Raw genomic sequence first — 24,179 nt, 5'->3', positions numbered from 1 at the left:
ATTTTTTTTTTTTGTTTTTTTTTTTTTTTTTTTTTAATCTCTGCTGGCAAACATGAATGGCCATTGCCATTTGTGACTTATCAATTCAAGACTTTCATTGCTTTGCCAAGACGAAGGGCAGAGTGCTTAGCTTGTGTCAAGGAATGGCCTGCATGATGCTGACAATATTTGCATGGACATCTTTGCATACAGCTTTAGGACCTGTAGAATTCATCTCTTAAGTGTTTAAGTAGATAAGAAGCAGCTGTAGTACTTGCATTGAAGTGTGCAACGTGTATTTAATGTTTGGGTTTTTTTAATCACACAGTTGGTAGTCTAATTAAAATAATATTTTTCTTTCTCTTCCTAGATAGCTTTTGCAGTAGTCTAGGCACTGGTTGATAAATGTCTATCTTGTTCATTTATTACTTTATTTTCTCACTCTAGTGTATAAATCTTTGCTTTCCTTTGCAACACTACACGGAATACACAAGTCATATTGAGTTGGATCAGACTAATTTTGTACATATTTTTCATGTAAATAGTCTGCTTTGAGGAGCAAGTTATAGTAATGAGATCTTATGGCATTGTTTTGAAGGAACAACCCCAACCCACTCCATTATTTTTAGTATTCCAACTTTTATACAAATATTTATATCATAATTTTGGGCCAAATTAGGTTTGGCCATTTAACAAGGACAGTAACTAGGTGGTCTGTTTTATCAGTATTGCCCAATTACTTGCTACCACCATCTTAAAACCTAATCTTGAAACAGGAAAGATCAAGAACTAAAACAAATGTATAAACTCAAAGGAGTGTTAGGTCTGCCAGTACGCTGAATTGTGTACAAGAATTTTTGTCCAGATGTTCTCTGCACATAAACAGACACTGAATCACCACCTGTGAGAACAGAAAGTTGTTTTCTGTTACAGTAATGAACAAACTTCCCCAAACTTAATGGTTCTAACTTATGCCTGAACTCACTAGTTTCTTGTGACTGTTTGCTATTCTCTAAATATGCTTTTGAGGATTACTTAATTACATGGTTGTATAGATACCATTGTATATGTAGAAGAAAAGCCAGAAATCTGATACTGGGAAAAAGCTTTTCTATTAAGTATTTTTACAAGGTAAATGTAAGACAGTTTGAAATACTATTGTATTTGTAGTAGAATTTTTAATTCCATTTAGCTCAGTCAAGTTCATGTTCTGAGACTGCTGGGGGAACAGAAAGAAAATGGAGAAAATTTGATATGACAAACATAAGGAAAGATCTAGAAGTTGTATGTACGTTATTGGCATGGTCATGTATAATTTGATGTCATAGTGTGATTGATTATTTATTTATTGTTACTGTAAGCTTGAAAGCATGTCCTCAGGATCATAGAATCGTAGAATCATTAAGGCTGGAAAAGATCATGTAGGTCAAGCATCAATGCCTCACCATGCCCACCAAACCATGTCCCTCAATGCCACATCTACCCTTTTCCTGGAAACCTTCAGGAATGGTGACTCCAGCACTTCTCTGGGCAGCCTCTTACAGTAATAGGACAGAGCTAGAAAGTAGCTTTTAAATAAGCCTTCAGAGCAAGAGCTGGTTTGGGTTGGTTGTTGTTGTCATTTTTTTCATTTGTTTTTGCTTGTTTTTATATTAGTATTCATTGTTGTCTAATTACCAACCTGTAGGCTAGGGAAAAAAGTAGACATGATACCTACAGCACTTTACTGTTAGATTTCCCCATGTTTAATGGATATCGTTCTTCCCATTGACTGATTTCTCTTTTTGAATTGCAGATAGATAAAGAAATAGTCCTGCTAAGTGTGCTTAAAGAGCCTGTCAGCCGTTCCATATTTGATTATGTCTTAAGATCAAAGGATATCACAAGCCTTTTCCGACACCTTCAAATGCGTCAGAAGAAAAGAAATGGTGTTCTCCCAGACTGTCCACCCCCAGAGGACCCTGCCATTGCACAGCTGCTGAAGAAGCTACTTTCACAAGTGATTGTTTTTCATTTGTACTTTGGAAGTCAGGGTTGAGACTCTTAGGCTCTGTAGTCTCTACAGCAACCCTGTGGTTGCTGCTTTTAGAGGATCCCCATCTGAGGGTCAGTAGAGGTTTGTTGGACAAAGAGTTCAGAACCAATGAAAGATTCTTAAAAGATCTGCCAGAAATAGGGCAGCTTTATGTCTGAAATCACCAAATATATTTTCTTTTTGAAGATTTCAGTCGTGTCTCTCAGATTTCAGACACGATTTGTCAGAAGATAGGCTACATAATGTGCTGGAAAGAATAGCGTGCATTTGTTGAAGTGACAGACATGCAAATAACAGTGTAAAAATCAGAGGAAGGTGAAAAGTTTTGAAGCTTATATGTGAAAAGGGGAACAGTAAGAATCACCCACATGAAGTAGTGAGAACCAGGAAGAGGAAGGACTGCAGCCAAGTGTGTGTGGTGTTCTTTTATCGCAGTGTTTGTGGGCTGTAGGCATAGCCGAGGTGGCAGTTAAGCAGATTGCACCAGGTGGTGATCCAGTATTAAATGCAGCTCTTCTCTCACCATTCTTCCTCACCTGAGGAAGAAAGATAAAACTACATGAACTTACCCAAAATTTCAAATAAGTAATAGACTGGTGTCTTGTGTTTTGAGGACGTGCTCCATCTTTTCGCTTCTGAGCCAGTCACTTAATTTTGCCCCTTCTTGCATCTGCATGCCTTGATGCATTTTCTTTTTCAAAAAAATAAATAATAATATATTTTCTCTTACTCTGTAGGGGATGACTGAAGAAGAAGAAGACAAACTGTTAGCACTGAAAGACTTCATGTTAAAATCAAATAAAGCTAAAGCCAATGTTGTGGATCAGAGCCACCTGCATGACAGCACTCAGAAAGGAGTGATTGATTTGTCAGTTCTGGGAATAATCAGGAGACAAGTGGATCTGGTTAAAACAAAGCAGGAGCCTGATGACAAACGTGGTTGGTATATTTTGCAGTCTTATCTAGTTGGAACTAAGAATTAATTTACTCAGCAGTTCATCCTACATAATTATTGCCACCCTCACCGAATTAGCAATAAGAAAACTAGCATGGTTTCTCAATAGCATGCTGCTGTATGAAACGTGAGGTTTGGTGATGCTCTCTGCAACAGTGAAAGATGAAATATTTTGCTTGTGAGAGTACTTGAGATACATGGCTTGCAGATATTTCTGTAACTATTGCCATCTTATTTCCAGAATTCAGATGCTTGTTTGCAAGTTGTTTGCATCTAATTTTAAAGGAAAGTATACAGAAGAACAGGATTTTTCATTTTTGTGCATCGTGTGGAGTCAGGAGTGGACAGGATTTAAAAGTTAGTGTGTAGAATCAGTGTTTGGACTGATTTCTTTCACCTACAACTCCTGCCTATAAAGCCTTCATGTCTTTAACTTTTCTTCACTGATTTCATCCAAGTTTAATTAGTCTCATGTCTGTTTTTTACAGTTTTAAGTGACTCCAAAGGAATGGTGAAAATAATTATTTCCTCTTTATAGATAGCATTCTTTAATCTACAGTTGATCATTTGCAATGATTTATCTACTGTTCCATTACCAACTTACCTCTGACTTAAGCCAGTAAATGAGTAACTCTCACAAGGAAAAAATTTTCATGTGGATTCTTGCAGCTTTCTGCAAGAAAGATGGAAAAAAATCATGATATTGGAATTAATTACAACACGAGTCAGCTGTAAGATTAATAAGTGTAAACAGAACACTTGCCACATGTTCCGCCCTGTCAGCTGACGTAAACAACCTAGCAGTAGTTTTTCTCCATTAACTACATACAGATAATAAATTGGCACGTATACATTGGTCTCACATGTAGTCTGAAAGTAATGAGTGAGGGCTGCCATGACTGCATTTCTTTTTTTTTTTGCTCCCTACCCTCCCTTCCCTCCCAACTCCTTACAGCTAGAAAACATGTAAAGCAAGACTCAAATGTAAATGAAGAATGGAAAAGCATGTTTGGGTCTCTGGAACCACCCAACATCTCCCAGCCAATACCCAAAGGACACGGGCAAACTGCTGATCTGGAAGCTATCCAGGCTGGGAAACCACTTCGTTCAGAGTCCTCAGCTGGCATTTGCACCACCTTGTCATCCTCCCCACAGGTACTGCTGAAAAACACTGTCTTTGCATAGAATCATTTGAGTTGGGAGAGACCTTTAGAAGCCATCTAGTCTAACTCCTGTGAATGAACGGGGACATCTACAGCTACATCAGGTTGCTCAGAGTCCAGTCCGTACTCTTATATGAATACTTTCACGTATTTTGTTTCCAAATTAGGTGTTTTTGATTGAATTTTTGTCATGATGGCTCTAAAATACTAAGTTAATTGTCACGAGTATTGTTGCCATTGGATATTTGATTAAAACTAATCACTTCTGCAAGCCTTTACCTTTGTAATATATAAGGCATGTATTTGTAAGTACTCATTTTCTTACAGGCAACTGATGGAACAGTTGTTCAACCCAGGAAACAAACGATACAGGTGCTGAGCAGTACAGTTTCTCCATCTGCATACCAGTTACGCATCACCACTTGCAAAACTGAACTCCAGCAGCTGATTCAGCAAAAGCGAGAGCAGTGTAATGCAGAAAGAATTGCCAAACAGATGATGGAGAACGCTGAGTGGGAGAGCAAGCCTCCACCTCCAGGTAAATCACAGGCCACCAAGGCCAATAGACAGATGCACAGAAGAAAAATGTTTTGAGTTAAAACTTAATTATCTCAAGGAAAAAATGCAAAGCGTTAGGAAAACAGGAAATTTTAGGAAATGTGCTCTCTGTCCACTGACGCACTTAGAAAAATATCTGTCTGTCTATGAAAGATCTGGAATCTAGATCTTTACCTTTGTGGTAATGGACCCAAGTGACTGGTCTAAAGCTCAGTGTGTGCTCTCTGCTCCAGTGAGTTTTCTGAAGCAGGATGTTTACAGTCTGTGGCAGATTATTTGCCTGATTACAGGTGATCCCTGCACTAGCTTATCTACAATGTCCACGTGCTTTAAAGGGCTCTTTGTAATTTCACTGAATGCACATGGAACTAATCTAAAAGGAAATACTTAACTGGTTCTGCCAATAAGGTTTAGTGTAGAGTTGAGCAAATAGCCTTTCTAAAAATGCATCACCTGTGCCCCATCCCTGGAGACACTCAAGGTCAGGCTGGAGAGGGCTCTGAGCACTGTGATGTAGCTGTAGGTGCCCTATTCACTGGAGGAGTTGGACTAGATGACCTTTAAAGGTCCTTTCCAACTCAAACAATTCTATGATTCTATGTTTTCAGTGCCTTCTATGCTTTGAAGCTATAATGGCTATTTCCCAATGTGCCTGTTGGTGGGTGAGATCAGGGGAATCTTCATCTTCCCATTAGGTTACGAAATCAATGCCAAGCTTTGTGATTTGGTTTTTCCCTGTAGGGTGGCGTCCCAAAGGATTGTTGGTAGCTCACCTTCATGAACACAAATCTGCAGTGAACCGCATTCGGGTCTCTGATGAACATTCCATTTTTGCCACTTGCTCTAACGATGGCACAGTGAAAATCTGGAACAGCCAAAAAATGGAAGGAAAAACCACTACAACCAGGTAGCTTTAAAACTCGCGAAGCTGCTATTTTAGTCTGTTTTTTATTGTAGAGCTTGGAGAAAACTATGAATCATTTGTGGCTATGTTGGAGATTTCTGTAGTGATATAGACTGGTGTTTTTCTTGGCATACAAACTCAAGATAGTAGAAATAGACAGTATTTGCAAGCAAATCTTGATCTTTCCTTAACTAATTGAAACAGCAAAAGGATTGCTTCAGAATAGTAATTACAGGCTTTTTGATTTCATTTCTATAAGTAATATTCTGGTGCTATTGCTTAAAGCTGAGGTTTTTTTGGAGCAGATTGGCTTTATGATTAACTGTCTCATGCACTGATAGTTGGTGCAGGAAAGCTGTGTTGTTGCTTGAAACACAGATGGGTGGTTTTGGGGAGAAGAGGATGTATCTCAAAATACAGGTGCAGTGAACTGCAGTGTCAGTTAAATAACAGAAACTACAGTATGCTGCTTTGATAGAGATCTGGGGTAGACTGATGTTCTCTTTGTCTGGTAGACAGATGTGTTCTTTTGCACTTGGAGACTGTCACAACCCATAGGCTCAAAAATAGATGGTAAAACTTGCAGAAGCAACTCAGGCTTTGTTGCTTTCTAATTTTAAAACTCTTAAAAAGCATTGTTTTCAGAGGTCTCTTGAGCGATTGGTTTTAAATAGATGTCTGAGAGAAGTCACTTTTATTTAAATTGCCACAAAATACATTTCCTCTTTTTCTGCCGCCTCTCCTTTTACCATTCAGGTCAATTCTGACATACTCACGGATTGGAGGACATGTCAAGACTCTTACATTCTGCCAGGGCTCACATTACTTGGCCATAGCTTCAGACAACGGTGCTATCCAGCTTCTTAGTATTGAAGCTTCAAAGCTCCCTAAATCTCCTAAGATTCAACCAATTCAAAGCAGGTATGGGTATGTACTTACAGCAGTTAAATCTCTCTGCAGAACTCAAGCTGCTAGCGTATCCCTTGCTTAGCGTGTGTTTGCTCCAAGCTCCTGCTGGCTGATCCCCGGCTGTACAGGAAGGCTATAATCTTATCTGCTTCATAAAGAAGTGCTGAAAGGCAGCAGTGCAGGAATGAGGATTTAGAGCTCTTGGTTATCACTATCTGCTGTGTCACTGGATTCATTATGAATTTGAAACAGTCAGTAAATTTAAATACTTCTAAATTCTTTTATGTGCTGGGTTTACTTATTTCTTACCTCCCCTTTTACAATGTTAATCTCCAAAATAACTTGATAAATACTCTTTAAGAAGTCATTAATGGACATTCACAAACATATAATGCATAATTTGGCTCCAGGCCTGCAAATTTGTCTCCCAGGCTCTTAATACGAGTAATGTGGCAAAGATATGAGGGATGGGATACTATTTAGAGGAACATTTGGATGTTTTAATGTTTTTTGGGGTTTCTTTAGCCTTTCCATATAAACAGTTTTGAATATTTGGCACCAATTCAACTGCTTAATCATCCAGCTTGAATGTCCAACAGCTGTCTCAGAGACTTTTTTCAGCTCTAAATAAAAGTAACTTTTTTGTTTTAGATATCCTCTCTGGTTTGGGATTAAGTTCATAAATGAAGTAAGCTTAATCTAAGGGAGGTGGAAACTACAAACCAGAGATGTATTTTCCTTTTGACTTATACTCGGTCACACACAATGAGTGACTGAGCACAGTTCTCTCAGTACAGCAGTGGAGAGGAAAAAAGAGATGTGTGTCCCTGCCAGTAGGCTATGGGTAGGTGAATATCTGAGAAACACAGAACACGAGTCTGAGGGAAATATATGAAACAGAGACACAGAGCACTGCAAAGAGCTGTTAACAGAAGGCCTGCAGGTGCTATAGACAGAGGTTGATAGAGTGTAAGCATGTGCTGGACTAAGATTGGAGAATTGTTTCTAGCCCTTGAGTAGTAACATGAAGAAGACAATGCTGTTAGTCATTAGCTATTGAAAAGAGTGTTAAACTTGAAAGTACTATCTATTTCTAAATCAGTGTATTCTTTTAACCCAGATCCTTGGATTTGAAGGATGATGGCTGTGTGGTAGATATGCATCACTTCAATTCAGGAGCCCAGTCAGTGCTGGCTTATGCTACGGTTAATGGATCTCTGGTTGGATGGGATTTGCGATCTAACAGCAATGCTTGGACACTGAAACATGATTTGAAGTTAGGCCTCATAACTTCGTTTGCTGTGGACATACACCAGTGCTGGCTGTGTATTGGTAAGTCTGTATTCCTTATTAGCTGATTTTTGTTTCCCCACTTTGATTTTCCTTTACAATAACTATGGCTCAAGCTTTTGCTTCATCTGATTGACTAGAATATGCCATTTTTCAAACAAGGGGAGAAAGTAACCTCCTGATACATTTGTGGGAAGCAATCTGTCCTGTAATTACTTGAAGTCCCATCTCCTAGAAATAGAGAACAAGGATAAAAGACCCATGTAATTGTCCGTCTGACTGTGGACAGCTATCTCTCACCAGGCACAAGCAATGGAACCATGGCATGCTGGGACATGAGATTTCAGTTACCAATCTCCAGCCATTCTCATCCTTCCAAGGCCCGAATCAGACGCCTGCTCATGCATCCTGTCTATCAGTCTTGGGTTATTGCAGGTAAAACATCTTAAACTTACCACACTGTTGACAGAACCTGTGATTAAAGAAGCTTCTGTTTCAATTTCTGCTTCAAGCCCTGCTTTATGATTGTTTTTTTTTGTTTGTTTGTTTTTGTTTATATTTTCTTCCATTGTAGTTTTTCTTGTGCTTTGCTTGGGGAAAGGAAAAAGGGAAAGCTCATGCTTGTATTCTACCACTGTGCCCTTCTTGGCTTTCTAAATGTAAAAAAGGAAAGAGGTAAAAAAAAAAAATAAAAAATCTAGTAATAAGCCATTATGAAAACGACAGCTTTTGCAGTTCTTATTTTCTGGAGCATCACTCTCATGATCGTTCCTCCCTATGTGCTAACACATCACTTTTTGTAGACAAAATGTTATGTAAGACAAAACCCAGAATTATGACACACGTTGAAGTTGATGGGAATTCTGCCACTGCATTCAGTGCCCTTGTAGAGCAGAGACTAAAAGGTTGTTCCATGTCCAGTCCCCACTTAATTCTGATCCAGCTGTGCCTTGGGTTGAGTTTTCAAAAATCCTACAAGAGTCCTCATTTGGTGTGCTCACAGCTGCTTCATCCTCACTGCATATACCACTGTCATATGCTGTGCTCATACTGGAAAGTACTTCTACGTGTTCATGTCAGGAAGACATTCTAAAAAGGACAAGTTGTATAAATTAATACTGCAATAATTAAGTTTGCTATAAAATGAATTCATAAATAAGTTTCCTATTTTACTTAAACTTACTTCTTAGGTTTGACTCATTCTTTCAGTAATGAACCACCCTGGGACCAAATCAAATTTATTTAAAAGTCATGCAAATGAAAGAACGTTCTCTGTGCTTCCTAGTTTTTCTTCTCTGATAAAGAATAAATGAGTGGCAAAGTTCATTATTTTAAAATTGTATTGAAAAATTCTTGCCTACGAGGTTGATGCCAAACATGTAAACATTCCCTTTAACAGAATTCTTTGCCCATCTACCTTAAACATGGGTGTGAAATGTCATTGTAGCTACTGAATTTGATAACTTTGGATTTGCTGTCTTAGCTGCCCATGAATAATCTTCAAAGTCACTGATGACAGTGCCAAACAGGCAGACCATCCATTGTTCCTAAAGAGGCATGAGAAGTTATCTAGGGAGGAAATTATGAGGTTTTAATTCTTCTTAAAGAGGGTGGAAGATTAAAGCAGGATTTTGAATTCTCATGAGTGAGATACTTTACTGGAGCTGCTATCAAGGGATAAAAACAGCAAAACACATGCATGGCTGATAAAGCAAGACTAACAGCTGCTTCAGAGAGCAAGTAAAGAGTGTCTCTATGTCATACCCTCTATGTCATGTCATTAGAGTGACAAATGAGAACCAAAGCCGCACATTTTATTTGTATGCATTGGCATTATCTTTCCTGTAGCTGTTCAAGGCAATAATGAAGTCTCCATGTGGGATATGGAAACTGGTGATCGACGCTTCACTTTATGGGCCAGCAGCGCACCGCCTCTTTCAGAACTGCAGGTCTGGTTTTTTTCTCTTCCTGCTTCTGTTCTGTAGCTGGTCCAGAACAATCTCAGCCTCCATGCTGTGAATCAATACAGTTACATGTCTCTGTGGCCTTGCCAGTTTGCCACCAGGAACATGCCCTGGTATTTATTTTGGCACTGTAATTGTTTTGCTGTCAAAACTAAATTCCTTTTGTAAAACAGCAGTGCAACCTAAATCTTCATTGGTATCTTCCACTGCACGTGGAATGTATCCAGTCATATTCTCACAAAACCTGTCAGCCAGTCAAGCCTGGAAAGGTTTTAGTGAAGCTAAAATTCATGGTATGGCATCTTGTACTTACTTTTACTTGCAGCGTCTGGGAATGTGGGTACTCCATAAGCATCTGTTCTTTCACACGTTCCTTTTGTAATACAATGCCATTGCTACACTTAACTGTTAGCTTAAAGAATGGAACTCCAGTCCCAGGAGTTAACTGGGAAAGGAACAAGCTGGGATATAATAACAAATAACTGCATCTTCTATAAATGTTGCAAATGCAGATCTGGAATCTACCTAAACTTGAATTTGTATGTGCTACAAGTTTGTCGTGTTCAGTTTATTTGATCACTTACTTTGCAAAGTCGAATAGGAAACTTTGTGATTTGTTTTCTGCTGTAAGTCCCTTCCATAATGCCTTAATGCCATAAAAAAGAGTTCACGTGCTTCTCAACAAATGTCACCTGCTTGATTCTCTGATGAATAAACTCTCTTATTTACCATCATTGAGAATTGTTTGGGATCTTGGAGAGTTAAATCAGTAGTGTTGTTCTGTGAGCCATAAGTAACAAAAGGAAGCACTTTAGCTTAATATTCTAAGACGTGGCCTATTAATAAAGTAACTCATTTTTAGTTACAAGCATTTGGAAATGGAATGTATAAATGTGAATAAGAACGCACTCTCTTTGTCAAGCATGGCAACAGCTTCTGATAGTACTTCTTAATAAATACCTCTTTTTCCTACTAGCCTTCTCCTAACAGCATCCATGGAATATACTGCAGTCCAGCATCTGGTAACCCCATATTATTGACAGCAGGCTCAGACATGAAAATAAGGTAATAAATCCAACAACATTGTTTGATGCTCTCCCTTCTACCCTTGTCTGTGCATTAAGTTTTGCCAACCATTGCAAGAGTAAGCTCTAAGAAGTCTAAACAATAATGCTGAAGATGTGTTCGCTAAAAAGCATCAGTGAGCAGAAGGAATTGTTCTCACCAAAATTAGTGCAAACTTCTGTTTTTCTGAAATGCAGTGTGTACCGTTTTGTGCAGTTCTTGGTAGGCAGCATAGCAGAAATAAACCCCCAAACAATGACTTGTGTAAGCTTGCTATATTATTTCTCTGCTTCTTTTGTCCACTAAGTGCACAAAGCATGCAGTAATTGTACTCATTTATTTTCACCACAAGAGCAAGGTACTTTTTAAGCAGCCATGTTCAGCTGATTAAAAAAAAAAACAAAAACAACAAAACAATAGTTTTATTGTGTTTCTTTGTGTTTAGGTTTTGGGATCTAGCCTACCCTGAGAGATCTTACATTGTTGCAGGAAGTTCTAATTGCCCGTCTGTGTCGTACTACAGGAAGATAATTGAGGGCACGGAGGTGGTTCAGGTATTTTGCTTTGTTTGATAACTTGTTCAACTTGCTTTTATGATGGCCCTGTGGGTTACATTAACTGCACAACAGCTTTCATTGCAACTGTCTCACTTACTTCTTACAGATGGTGTCAGCACAGTGTTTTGACATAGCTAGAAAGAAGTCACTTTAAAAGAAAAAAATGTCAGTTATTTTTGACAGAATTAGACTTACCAGATAATACTTGATGCAGAAGCCACGGCTTTGAACCAGTTTTTATAAAACCCTTGGAATGTTAAGGTGTGTGTGTTACTGTAGCTTCTTTTTCCCTGCGAGAATATTAAATCTTACTAGTTTGTATGTCATTGAAATAAATATGGGGAACAACGGTGATTTTCCTAATCAGCTGCTATGTCAGTTCAAAGCAAGAGAGAGGTTTTGTGTGATGAAAAGAAATGAACCAAGAAATAAGTATAAGCCAACCATCAAAGGGTGGGAGTTTTTGTTTGTTTGTCTGAAGGTAACTTTTTTTGGTCTTCACAGCTTGGAAAACTGTCATGTGGGACAGCGCTCACCTTTCTGTAAATATATTATTTTCACTTCTTTCTTTTTTCTTCATTCTTGTTTTGCATAGGAAATTCAAAACAAGCAAAAAATGGGGCCCACTGATGAGACCCCTCGGAAGGGTCCAGAGTCTCTCCCAGTTGGACATCACGATATTATCACAGATATTGCAACTTTCCAGACCACTCAAGGGTTTATAGTAACTGCATCAAGGGATGGAATAGTTAAAGTATGGAAATAAAAGTTGCACTAATATATAGTATGTAAATATTTGTAATAAATAAATGATGCTATAATGAAGTTTTCAAGGACTGTTTCCAGATCATGGAATAGAATGGACTTTAAAGACTATAAAGGGGATGATAAAATCAGTGTCCTACCACTCTGTTAAAAGCACTTCTTAATCACTTCTTTTATTAAAATGTTTGGTATCAATGGCATTTCCTTGAAAGGCTGAGCAGTTTATGAAGAAATTGTTTAGCTTGGCCTATCCTACATTGTTCTCGAAGATCTTTCAGAAGTTGATGGAAGGAATTCCCACCTTACACATTGTAAATGTATACAAAGGAGAGGGCTGCTACAAGTATGTCAACATCTGACTGCTGCTGCATTGAATATGAGAAATTAAATATGAACCAGTGCACTAATGTCCCTGCATATTCTATTAACTGTAATAAAGTCCACTTGAGCTTCTCTGTTTGGTACCTGAGTCTGTTCACTTCCATTTTTCTAGCATGGTGACTCTGTTGTATGGTGGATACAGTATAAAAACAATTGGCAGGGAAAATGAGCATTGGCTCAGCATTTAGGAATGACAGTATTGTCAGGCAACAAAATTGTTACAGTTTCAGAGGTCATCTTTTGTAGATGCTACAACACTTCTAAAGACATTTGATTCTTCCTTTTACTTTTTGGGGGGGGGCGAGGGGGAATTTTAGAAGCTTTGGATTGGAAGATAGCAGTCTGTTCATGATCCTTTGATCAAATACGATGGGTTTTCTTGTGTGTGCGCTTCTGCTTTTTGGTTTTAGATGAATGTAGAGGTCAACTTGAATATCTATTTTTACATGTGCTTTGCTATATGCAAAGTGGTTGGGAGATGTTGCATCAACAAGGTTAACAGCTGCTCCTAACACCCTGACAGCCTCGTTAGTGCTGGGTAAATGGGAAAAATCAGCAGCTAGGTCTAACACAACACAGCCTATGTTATCTGGGGAGACTATTAAGAGTCACCTTATGATGCCACTTCCCTCATTACTTATGGGTGCGTGCCCATCAGGGCTTACGGACTTTATGTATGTCCAGTTTGCTTAAATATTTCACGGTCTATCCTATTCCACCAAGGGTGCTTCTTTTTTACTCCAGATTATCCCCTTAGTCTCCTCTGACACTGCTTCAGTCCCAGTATTGACTCCTTATGCATTAATACTGCCATTGCTTTTAAAACTCAGAAAGTGTATTGCATCTGGCCAAGGCATGATGACATGCACCTTGGGTATTTTCCCAAAAATATACTTTAGATCTTTCATCTCTCTCTAACACTGTCTGGTCCCTTTAAAGTAATTAAGGCATAGAATCATAAGGTTGGAAAGGACCTACAAGACCATCTAGTCCAACCATCCTCCCATTACCCCTGCTACCACAAACCTCTAAACCACATCTCAGAGCTCCTCATCCAGACGCCTCTTCAACACTGCCAGGGATGGTGACTCCACCACCTTCCTGGGCAGCCATTCCAGTGCCTGACCACTCTGAGAAAAAAAGATTTTCCTGTCTAACCTAAACCTCCTCTGGTAAAACTTGTGGCCATTTCCTCGGGTCCTCTTTGTTGCCTGGGAAGAGAGGCCAAACCCCTCCTCATCACAACCTCCCTTCAAGAAGCTGTAGAGTGCAATGAGGTCTCCTCTGAGCCTCCTCCAGACTGAACAATCCCAGCTCCCTCAGGTGCTCCCCATAAGGCTTGCGCTCCAGACCCCTCGAGACCCCTCACACATATCTCTACCTCTAATTAATCCAAGATATAATCTGAAAACTTTGAGAAATTAATGCTAAATTATGATCAGTTTCATACTGTTATAAAACAAAAACTAATAAAAAAGTATTAAATTTACTCACATTTACTCATTCAGCAGAAATTGTAGGCAGTAATTTGGTCCCAAGAACAGCTGTTCTTTGTTGGAAGCCTGAATTAGGTCTCAGAATTCAGCTATTTTGGATTACAAAACATAGATGAAATATGTGAATTTGGGTTGACATATGACAGTAGTAGCATACCTACACTCTTGCACTTTTAAACTACAGTTTATCTTAACTAACACTCTCAACAGCACAAACATAACACACTGCTCCCTAGGTAGATTTCTAAGCGCGTGGCCTGACTCTAAAGATGATCCATGACAGTATCCAGAAGCTACTCCTGAGAGGTTCGTGTATTTTGTTTTATACTTTGGGTGGAACATGGGATTGAGCAGGGAGAGGCTGTCCTTAATTAATGCAGCTGAGCAGTAAGTATGTCTTCAGAAGATGTTTCTCATTAGAGAACACAGGATGTTATCTCAGGTTGGACAGCCACATGCCCATTTAAACAGTCACACCTCAGTTTCTATTCACTTAGTGGACAGTTATTGTTTTAATTAATCCATCTTTATAAAGCCGGGCTTACTAGCATGCACAGAAAGGCCTTCAGCTGCAGTATTCAAACTGCTTTCAAATTGGAGCTGAGTGTGTGTGCAAACATGTGGTTTACATGTGCAAGCACAGTGCAGAAAGGCACATGGGGAACTAGATGGGAGGAAGGGCTCCCGCTGACGTGAGACCCATACAGCAACCACAGAGATTCTTTCATGTTTCCACCATTTGTTTACACCAGAGCCATTCAAAAAAAATGTCAAGAGTTTCAAAAAAGTAGATGCTAGGTGCTCCATAACCTAGAGAAATGCTTTTGAAGCTTGAGCACCCCAAATACCTAAAGGGCAGTATAAACTCAGACAGTGTATGACATTCAGCACCTAGACTGCTTACAGAAGTCTGTTAAGTGCCAAGAAGCAACAACACCAGAATGTTTTTCTGGCATTAGAACTTAGAGTATTTTACAAAAACATTTTACTATCTGCTGAGCACTCATGTTCCTCACTGAAAGGCAGTAGCAGCAGAAGTCTAATCAGTTGCCTACAAAATAATCCTTTTAATATATTACCTTGTGTAACTGCTCAAAATTCATATAGTATTTCATGTGTCTGAAAAGGGGGGAGAAAAATCCAATGTTGCAAAATGCTACTTGCTGGACAATTTGATACAACCTGTAGGATGAGACAGGGATTAGACAACAAACAAGCATCCTGTGGTAGCTAGCATATTTCTTCATTCAGGGAAAAGCCCGAAGGATTTATGCCAGGGATGGAAGAATTAAAGATAAATATGTTTGGAGGTTTTGAGGTTGTTCTTCAAGGAGGGACAGCTGATTGGTCTTATCTCAAATAGCTACAGGAGGATCATCAAGCAGCGTGTCTGAGGTAATAAGATGGAGGATATATATGTGGAAAACACACAAATTACTTATTAAGCACCAAGGATCCAATGTATTAAGACCCTCCCCTCACTGAAAAACAAGAAATTTGAGCCAGCAGCAAGACTAAGTAACCTCAGAAGACAAGCAAGAGCCAACTGAAAGGAAGAGACGGATTGCAGGCCACCCAGGGGACTCTGTGTCTCTTTAACCAAAGAACATAAGCTAACAGATTCACCTTCGCTAGATGAGTAGAGATGAATAGATACACCTGATTTTTGACCTCTCTCTTTCAAGAGAAAGATTTACTTACCTGAACAAAATGAGAACAAAGTTCTAAGGAGATCAGATTGCCAAGTGGTCCTGTCATAGAGGTAGAATTTCTGAGTCTCTACTAAAAATCAAAACATGTTTCTTCCAGAAGAGGCGAACTCACTTTCTCATGTACTGCTTATGATTTAAGGAGAGGGAGTAATTCGTTTTAAAAGAGGAGAGGAACTGCTGCCAGCTGGCAGCATACATAAACAGATATTACAGAGAATTAGCAATTTTGATGTTTAGATAGTAAACACTTGAGAATTATAACATCATACATATTTTGGCAGAAAGCAAACCATGGTTCAATTCATTCTTCAGATTAGGTAGACAAGCAATAGGCTCCCAAAAGATATCTAAGGCATCCTCCTTAAGTACTAGCCACAAATGTAGAAGAACAGAAACAAAGAGTAGAATATCTTTGATTCCCTGGCAGTAGTTTTAGCGGTCTCATTCTGACATTTGCAAGATAAAGGACAACAGGTTTGATCAGTTTACCTCTCTCCACTCAGTTTGGTTCAATAGAGTAACCCATGAGATGTTTTGCAGGCTTTTTAACCAAGGTGCACTCTTTCTCAACTGGGCTAAGAGTGACAGAGAGTTAACAGTAAGTTGTTCAGCATTATCACCACCCTGGGCTAGCAGAGCTTTAGAGAAGCCCATTCTCTTCAAAGTCAAGAGTTCACAAAATACCCCCTCTAACTGAGGGCAAAAGGCACCAGGCTCTGGAAATCCAAGTTCATCTGTGTTCCCTAGAAGTTTGTTGAGGAATTCTTGGTCAGTAGCCCAAGCAAATTAGAGATATTTTTATTGACATTATTGTAGACAAATACAGAACATTATTCCAGGCGAGTTCATCCACCTCTACAAAGAATGGACTAAGGTGGTAAGAGTGAAATGTACCATGACTTATACAGATGAAAAATAGGCAACAGCAGAGTTCAGGTAAGCCAGCAGAGTGTGAAAGCTCAGTTAAACATCACCTTGTTGTGGAGCATTGCAATTTTTGTTTTCGTAAGAATGTGTGTTTTTTTTCTCTTCAAGATCAACCATGAAAATCCATGGGAAATAAATGCATTTATCTAACTTTTAGTGACAAGGGAAAGAACAACACTTGCTTACATATAAAAAGGCACACTATGAGAATATGCTTCCATCTGTTTCAATAACTAATGGCATAACTAATGGCAGAAGAGAAATATCTGAAAGAGAATGATTTTATTCACATACTGAAATATTTGTAAGTGAAGTGACTATAGTAGAAAAACCTCCACATAAAACTGAAGTTCTAGTAAGTGCATGACCTTTGAGAGCTGAATGCTTTTTTTTCCTCTATACATAAGACAAATGCAAGTGATGAATCAATATTTTGACATTACTATTTCATATCTAACATCATTTCATGAAAACGTTTGAGGGGTTATTTTACTCTATTTAGTACATTTTTAAAATGTGCACTTCAGTGCCTTTGGAAGATAACCGTTTCAATGCTTTTATCCCTTTTAAATAACAGTGTTAGCTAATAAAATTTTCTCATTTTTCGAAAATCTTAGATCATCTGAGCAGTAGTTTTAGTTTTCTTTTCACTTATAAGAATAATAGATAATAACATCACTAACAAGTATTTCTTTAAGCTGAGATCTGGGAGGTAAGATGTGTAAGATTTTCCATCTCTTCTGCCCATCATCTTGATAGTGTAACAAAGGACAAACTAGCTTAAGTGTCTCTGCACTAGAAAGACTTCATACACAAGAATCCACATTCTTCCTGTGTTTCAAATCTGTTTTTGTTCCCTCCACAGCCCCCGTACCAGAACTGACCACACATTTTCTGCTCTTTGTTGTAGTACCACTTCAGAACGTAATTCTGACATTCTCCACTATCTTGAACCAGGTCACACACATCTGGAAAAGGCAAAGAAGAGAGAGAGAGATAATGAAAAAATCCATCTTTCTTGGCATTAGAATTTCAAGGGAAGTAACATTCAGTACAAATTAGCAATTACGAAAGCTAGGCACTGTTCAATGTCTTACAAAGATTCACCAAATATCCACACACAAACAAAAAGCATCAGAGTGGCCCAAAGAGGGTAAAACAATAGATCAGTACAAGCCACATCTCTCAGTAGGCAAATTCTCAAATTGTGCTATATATTTTTGGAAGTTAAATTGTTGGCTTGCTAACTATGAGTGCAACTAGAACTGGGAACTGCAGTTCACACCTCTCCTGTAAATAAATGGTTTGTGTCACTGCTCACATGAATGCAATCAGCTTGTTTGCATCTTCACAGGAAACATTTACTTGCGAAGAATAAACAATAACATATCTTCATGGTTAATGGAAAGCACTGATTCAAAAATGTACGCATAATTAGGCCATTAGACCATTCTGTCTGTGCAGAGTACATCAGTTATGCACTGTGGATGCCTAGGATTCCAGATTTACATTTGCTCTTAAAGTTCAATTCAAACAGTTTTGCAGCATTGGCTCTCTCATCTGGAAAGGGGCTACCAGACATCCAGTAGAATCCTTTTTGACTAGAAAGAGGGATGGAAGATGTAGCAATGAGCAACAGCACGCAAAGTCATGGAGACACTATTGCATTTTTGCAATGAAATTATCACAGAATCAGAATTACAGGATGACAGGGGTTGGAAGGGACCTCTGGAAATCATCCAGTCCAACCCACCTGCTAAAGCAGGTTTCCTAGAGTAGGTTGCAGTCAAAAGTTATCTCCAATTGCAGTCCACAAAATAGAAACACTCAATTCTTTAAAAGGGATGTTGGTGAGAAAACTGATCTCACAATGAGATTAAGATATCTATATCAAAAGGCAAATCTGGAAAGAAATGTGTAAGAAGGAGGCAAAGTAAAAAACATGAATAATACATGTCTTGACAGGATATCCCTGCTGGAGAATCCTGTTCTTCCCAGGAACAGGTTGTAACAGACACTTAGTTTTTCCATGTTGAGCTAAGTTAGAAGCAGGAATAACGCAGTAATTATAGTGCAACTTGAGGATTTAATATGATCAGCTGTTTTAGTAAAGAGGATAACAATCTATATTATTGTTATTTCACAAAGTTATAAATCAAAACTAAAGTCTAAATGACACCAGCAGTTCACACTGTAGTTACAAACTCGTACAGATTTGGACTGTATTCAGGTATACGGCAAAAAAAAGTTTTGGAAAATATAATGAAAGGAAATGACTCACAATGAGCAAGTATTCAACTAATACCTTCGCAATTTAGAGATTTTCTACTGAATTCAGAGAAATTTTCATACTCTAAAATCGTACCATAATCACTATTGTCAGGTCCAGTTTCTACTATTGTTGCTAGACTTTCCTTTTTCCCCTGAGCTTCTCCATACTCTCGTGGCTTTTCTCCAGTTGTGTCTTCCTCTGTGAAGTACTCATTCTCCTCCAAATCATATCCCATTCCTGGTATTGTGTATACAGGTCCTGTGGTAGTCAATTTAACTTTTTTCAGGGCTCTATTTTCAGTTGTTTCAATGTCTTTCAAATCACCACTGTAACCAATTTCATCAGTTCCAGGTAAAGGCATCCTTCAAAAGAGAGAGGGGGAAAAAATTATTTAAGTACCAGGATGGCCTTTTCATTCCTTCTGAATCCCATGAAAAAAAATTATTGATCCTGATCATGCTTCTGCCAAAGCTAATCTGAATATATAATGACTAATCTAAAGGGAAAAAATCTTATGTTTGGAGATAACTGTAAATATATAGCTTTATCCCTTACATGCTCATGTGTGTAAGATTTAATAGGCAGTTGCAAACCTTTCAGTCACAGACATCTGGTCTCGTGTGTCACCCCTATCTAAGTTTTCACACTCTTCTTGAAGTTCAGGAGAAGGATAACTGTTCATTTCTTCTGTGGAGAAAGCAAACATACCACGAATGAGTTTTAAATTCCTCCAAACCCCAACACATTTAACAAAAAGCAGAAAAAGATTTATTTTCTTGTTAACTGAGTTTGTGTCTTTTACTATCTAGAGAGATGTCCAGAAAAATGAAAACAACAGAGATAGTCTAGAGGAAACCAACTCTTGAAAAAAATGCCTTAGACTTTTGTCTTCCTCTGTAATACACTACAGCAAATTTGTTTTACCTAAACATGTTTCTGATGGGAATTTCAACTCAGTGACTTCCTTCTCAACACCCTCTTGAATATATTTCAAAGCATCTAAAAACTGTTAATCTACAATAACGGGTCTTAAAAACTATAGAAGTTCTTTCTCTGACCTACAGAGGGAGAGAAAAACCTTCAGTAAAGAGAGGTTAAGGCCAGATCTGCTGTTGTTTAAACTTCTGCCCAAAAGCAAAAATAAGCATTAACAGCTCAGTAAATCTGGGCCTGCCAAGGGTCGGAAAAGAAATGTAGGTGCCAATGGCCAGAGAAGAAATGTAGGCATAAATCAGGAGAACAACTATTTTGTGTCTGAAGAATAGTCTTTCCTTCATAAAAGTGAAGTCAGCATAGCCATATATTGAATACAAACTTAATGAGAAAAAAAACTTCAAGATTTTGGCCTAAAACGACATTACATTGAATGTAATATTGTTTTGTATTTACTAGCAATTCCACTAGTGTCCAGCATCTGCTACAAACTATAGATGAAATATCAAGTAGTTATATTATGTCTAGAAACTGAAAAGTAGTACTGACTGCCTTTTCCTACAGAGCATTTCTCATTCTTCCCATAACTTAAGTGAATAGCATTGCATGCCACTTACGTTGTAGCAGATTTAGAAATGTCCGGGCAAATCTCTGAGCATATACCATCTCAGATGTTGAAATCCTACCCAATGTCAATAAGTGCTGATCTGTGGGGGAGCTCGATAGTTCTATCAGCTCACTGTCACTCAGGTCATTGCCAAGTGCAAGAGTGAACATGGTAAATCCTCGGCACTTGACTCCAAGTGAAATCTCTCTTAGCTTCTCTCTGTCTTTTATGCTTGTTTTGCTTCCAACTATTGCAAATATGACCCTGTGTTTTCTTTGTCTGGGAGCTTTAAAAAATACATTTTCAACTGTCCATTGTAATGCAGAAGCAATGGCTGATGGCCCTTCCAGTTGGCGAACAGACTCTTGGATATGCTTCTTCATCAAATCTTTATTGTTGTATGTTTCTAGATCAAATTCCAAGGCTACAGGAGTTTTGTTTCTGTCAGGTAGGAAGCCCCTGGGAGCTTGCTGTACCAATGCCACTCTGGTACCTCCAAAAGATTCACTTGGCTGTTCAGCAATGACAAACTGATCTAGCATGTTGCTCACAAAGTCCTTGGCTCTCTGAAAATCTTCACTGCTGATGCTTCGAGAGCTGTCCAAGACATAAGTAATATCCATATCCATCAGAAGAGGTGGAGAAACGGGCACTTCACAGATGGTACTGGGCTTGCATTTATCTAGAGACAAAGAGCCAATAAACAGAAAACTATTTAGCAAAACAACAAGAACAATGTTTTGGGAGTCCTGTTCATTTATTTCTTCTTAAATTTGATTAAAAACTACCAATTCAGTGACAAGAAATCTTATTTTTTCTTACAAGCAACAAGGGGTGAATCTTGCGAACGAGGTCTTGAGATTCTATGGGAAATTAGTTGGATATGAGATCAAAAACTGGTGTGTTATGTTTTACCTTATGAACAGAATTCCCCTTAGAATTTTTCTTCTATCAAAATCTAAACATGGCAAAGGACACTGAAGCAAGTTCTGCTGTTTTTTTTTCATCTCAGACCACACATGTTAAGCATTCTGAAACAGTTATCATTTAGCAGTTTTTCTATACCTCAAAATTCAAAATTCATAATAAATGAGCATGATATCCCAGAAACATGATATTAGAGTTTGCTTCTGTTACAAAATAAATGCCAAATAGAAAAATTTGTTTCACATAGCTGAGATAGGAATTAAACAGCTTTGTTTTTAAAACTCTAATTCTTACTATTTTGCCTAGAATAATTATTTTATTGAAAAAAATGTAAGATTGATGCTGAAAGAATAAGAGCAATACAACAGCTGAAATAAGTAAAATGCCTCACCAAAGCAAAGTGCACAATGTATGATGCTCTCCAAATTTTCATCCTGTTGCCTTTCCCAAATAAATAATCGAAATCTTCCAGTATCATCAATCTAGGTTTTAAAGAAACAGAAAAGTAACGTTAAAGCAAAATGTAGATCATGTTTACTCTTTGTTCTTAATACCATTACTACTTATCTACTGATGTTAGGTGTTGTCCCTAACTTCGTGGTTTAGTTTTTGTTGTAATACTGAACAAGTATCGAGAAGACTTGTTCAGTTGCCAGGAGCATTCTATCTGCCCTCATGATTACAAGATCACCATTTTTTTCTAACTCCACACTATACAGAGATTGTTAAACCAGCGCAACTAATAACAATTGGTGTTAGCAGCTTACTAGTCAATTTAAGATAGTCAGAATATATTGTTCAAAGCTAATAATAAATCATCCAAACCTAGCCCAAGAATTTCTGAATGATGTTGATCTTGAGACCTCTGTGCATGCTTATTTCATACTTTGTCTTTCAGCTCTTTGTAGAATCTAGATTAGAGAAACAGCATGGGTAACCAAGTGAAATTAATAAAATGCCATTGAAATCCTACGATTTGGCCTAAAACCATGAGTCAGAAATAATTTGTGTGCAATAAGAGCTCAAATAGTGACCATTATAGTGAAGAGAATCAGTGTTTCTTTGTTAAAATAGCAACCTTTAACATAACACTTCTTAATAGGAGATAAGTGTGTAGGGGATGTCCAGTCTTGCTATCAGGAGATCGTTCTTTACTCAAATAATAGTAGCTACTGAGCAAGTGGACAACTGACTCAATTTTTCATAGTCTACTTACTGAGAAGGCACGTCTGACATTTGGCAATTCAGTGAAGGCAATAACCACTGGAGTAATATCCCAGGCACTCAACTCAAGTACAGCTGTGCTGATGACCACATCCTCCTGAGATGGACCGCTGGCGAAAAATATGGCAACTTTTCTTGTGAGGATGCCCTGACGAACCCGTTTGAAGACATTTCTTGCAACAAATCTCATTGCTGCCCCAATACTACGTTTTCCAGTAGATCTTTCCAGTGGTATTCTCTGGACTGCCTGTAGAAGCAAACTGTGTTTTTGGAATTCTGAGAAACGAATGAGATAGCGTGTGTTGGTATTGAAAGAAACGATGGAAACACGAGCGCCTGTTGGGCAATTGCTTTCACTGATCTTAATGGTCTTCAGCAATGACATAACAATGTTTCTCATTCGTTCAAATGCAGCTGGAGTAACACCTTCAGACATATCAAGGGCAAACACCACCTCCGTCGGATAAACCGGACACGTGTCTGTATTTTGAAACAAAACATCTATGTGAGAACATTTCAGCAATTTAAACACTGTTTGTTTTCTTCAAGTTCTATGAAGAATGGGCATGCAGAAGCCTGATGGGCTTACCTGATGAACAAGCTGGAATGAAGAAATGGAAAGGAAACAGATTATTTTGGATTCATATTCATAAAAATAGAGACATGTTCACTCACGTTCATTAAGGAGCCTGACTCAAAGTTCATACAAGCATCAGAAATGGTCACAAGAAACAATACTCCTTTTCCACAATCGAATAATCAAAACAGTGAAATTTGGATGAGATTTAAAGAAATAACTCTAGATTCTGCTGAGCAGAGAAAGTTGAGAAAGAACAAACACTGCAAAGCTAGAGAATAAGTGATATATAAATATTCTTTGAGAATTCCCTAAAGGGGGATTGACACAATGCCAAATAATTAAATTAATTTTAAATGAGAACAAGAGAAATGTGCTACAGTTTTTGTAAGTAACAGATAAGAAATATGAGCAGAAAGACTAAGCCTGTTTTTCACATGTGCTAAAAACTTTCACAGTTACAGTCTACAGTCGACATCAACCTGAACCTTAACAGGGTTTCCAATGGAGGATTATTCTTTGAAGGATTCCAGGCTGGATGTGAGTCTGGGCAGCCTGATCTAGTGGTTGGCCAACCTGCCTGTGGCAGAGAGGTTAAATCTAGATGATCATTCTGGTCCTTTTCAACCCAGGCCGTTCTATGATTCTATGAGGGATGACTATGTGGATTCTGAGGTAGAAGATCATGCTCCCTACTTACGGCAGTTTTTTCGTGTAAAATTCACAAGTTCACAAGGCTGCAGAAGAAAAATTAAAAAGCAATTAATAAATCACAGACCACCTCAAACTGTGAATCTTTCTGTTGGTTTGAGTTGAACATCAGATCTAAGCTACTGAACATTCACAAATCCCAGTTCATCTCTATTTCAACTTGACAGTGGTTCTCCCCCTTATGCAGAAGCTAAGTTATTTCAGACAAGCTCTATTGGCATTTTGCCATGCCCTGGAATACAAATTAACTATTTAGCCTTTTTTTTTT

General features: G+C 38.2%; 2 protein-coding genes across 3 annotated transcripts in view; one reads left to right on the top strand and one right to left on the bottom strand.

Annotated features, from left to right (window-relative positions):
- The window catches only part of PIK3R4 (phosphoinositide-3-kinase regulatory subunit 4), a gene marked incomplete at its 5' end in the record, with an annotated part of 22,252 nt that extends 9,655 nt beyond the window's left edge, over nucleotides 1-12,597 (top strand). Inside the window, 12 exons of the mRNA XM_010713083.3 lie at nucleotides 1,775-1,978; nucleotides 2,752-2,953; nucleotides 3,925-4,124; nucleotides 4,460-4,670; nucleotides 5,432-5,597; nucleotides 6,351-6,515; nucleotides 7,624-7,835; nucleotides 8,097-8,228; nucleotides 9,642-9,742; nucleotides 10,734-10,822; nucleotides 11,268-11,376; nucleotides 11,975-12,597. Coding sequence (XP_010711385.1) covers nucleotides 1,775-1,978; nucleotides 2,752-2,953; nucleotides 3,925-4,124; nucleotides 4,460-4,670; nucleotides 5,432-5,597; nucleotides 6,351-6,515; nucleotides 7,624-7,835; nucleotides 8,097-8,228; nucleotides 9,642-9,742; nucleotides 10,734-10,822; nucleotides 11,268-11,376; nucleotides 11,975-12,145 — 1,962 coding nt within the window. The remainder of the gene's footprint in view (nucleotides 1-1,774; nucleotides 1,979-2,751; nucleotides 2,954-3,924; nucleotides 4,125-4,459; nucleotides 4,671-5,431; nucleotides 5,598-6,350; nucleotides 6,516-7,623; nucleotides 7,836-8,096; nucleotides 8,229-9,641; nucleotides 9,743-10,733; nucleotides 10,823-11,267; nucleotides 11,377-11,974) is intronic.
- Nucleotides 12,598-16,678: 4,081 nt separating this feature from the next.
- Nucleotides 16,679-24,179, bottom strand: part of COL6A6 (collagen type VI alpha 6 chain) — a 53,736-nt gene continuing 46,235 nt past the window's right edge. For both annotated transcript variants that reach the window (XM_019616549.2, XM_031553959.1), the window contains 8 exons: nucleotides 23,901-23,937; nucleotides 23,213-23,224; nucleotides 22,616-23,103; nucleotides 21,791-21,881; nucleotides 20,483-21,154; nucleotides 19,526-19,619; nucleotides 19,026-19,294; nucleotides 16,679-17,628 (listed from right to left, as the gene is read on the bottom strand). In XM_019616549.2, the coding sequence (XP_019472094.1) occupies nucleotides 17,456-17,628; nucleotides 19,026-19,294; nucleotides 19,526-19,619; nucleotides 20,483-21,154; nucleotides 21,791-21,881; nucleotides 22,616-23,103; nucleotides 23,213-23,224; nucleotides 23,901-23,937 (1,836 nt within the window). In that variant the 3' untranslated portion in view covers nucleotides 16,679-17,455. The remainder of the gene's footprint in view (nucleotides 17,629-19,025; nucleotides 19,295-19,525; nucleotides 19,620-20,482; nucleotides 21,155-21,790; nucleotides 21,882-22,615; nucleotides 23,104-23,212; nucleotides 23,225-23,900; nucleotides 23,938-24,179) is intronic.

The sequence above is a fragment of the Meleagris gallopavo genome, chromosome 6 (genome assembly GCF_000146605.3).
Source record: "Meleagris gallopavo isolate NT-WF06-2002-E0010 breed Aviagen turkey brand Nicholas breeding stock chromosome 6, Turkey_5.1, whole genome shotgun sequence".
In the NCBI taxonomy this organism is placed as follows: domain Eukaryota; kingdom Metazoa; phylum Chordata; class Aves; order Galliformes; family Phasianidae; genus Meleagris; species Meleagris gallopavo.
The sequence above is the reverse complement of the archived record's forward strand: the minus strand, read 5'-3'. Positions and strand labels throughout refer to the sequence as shown.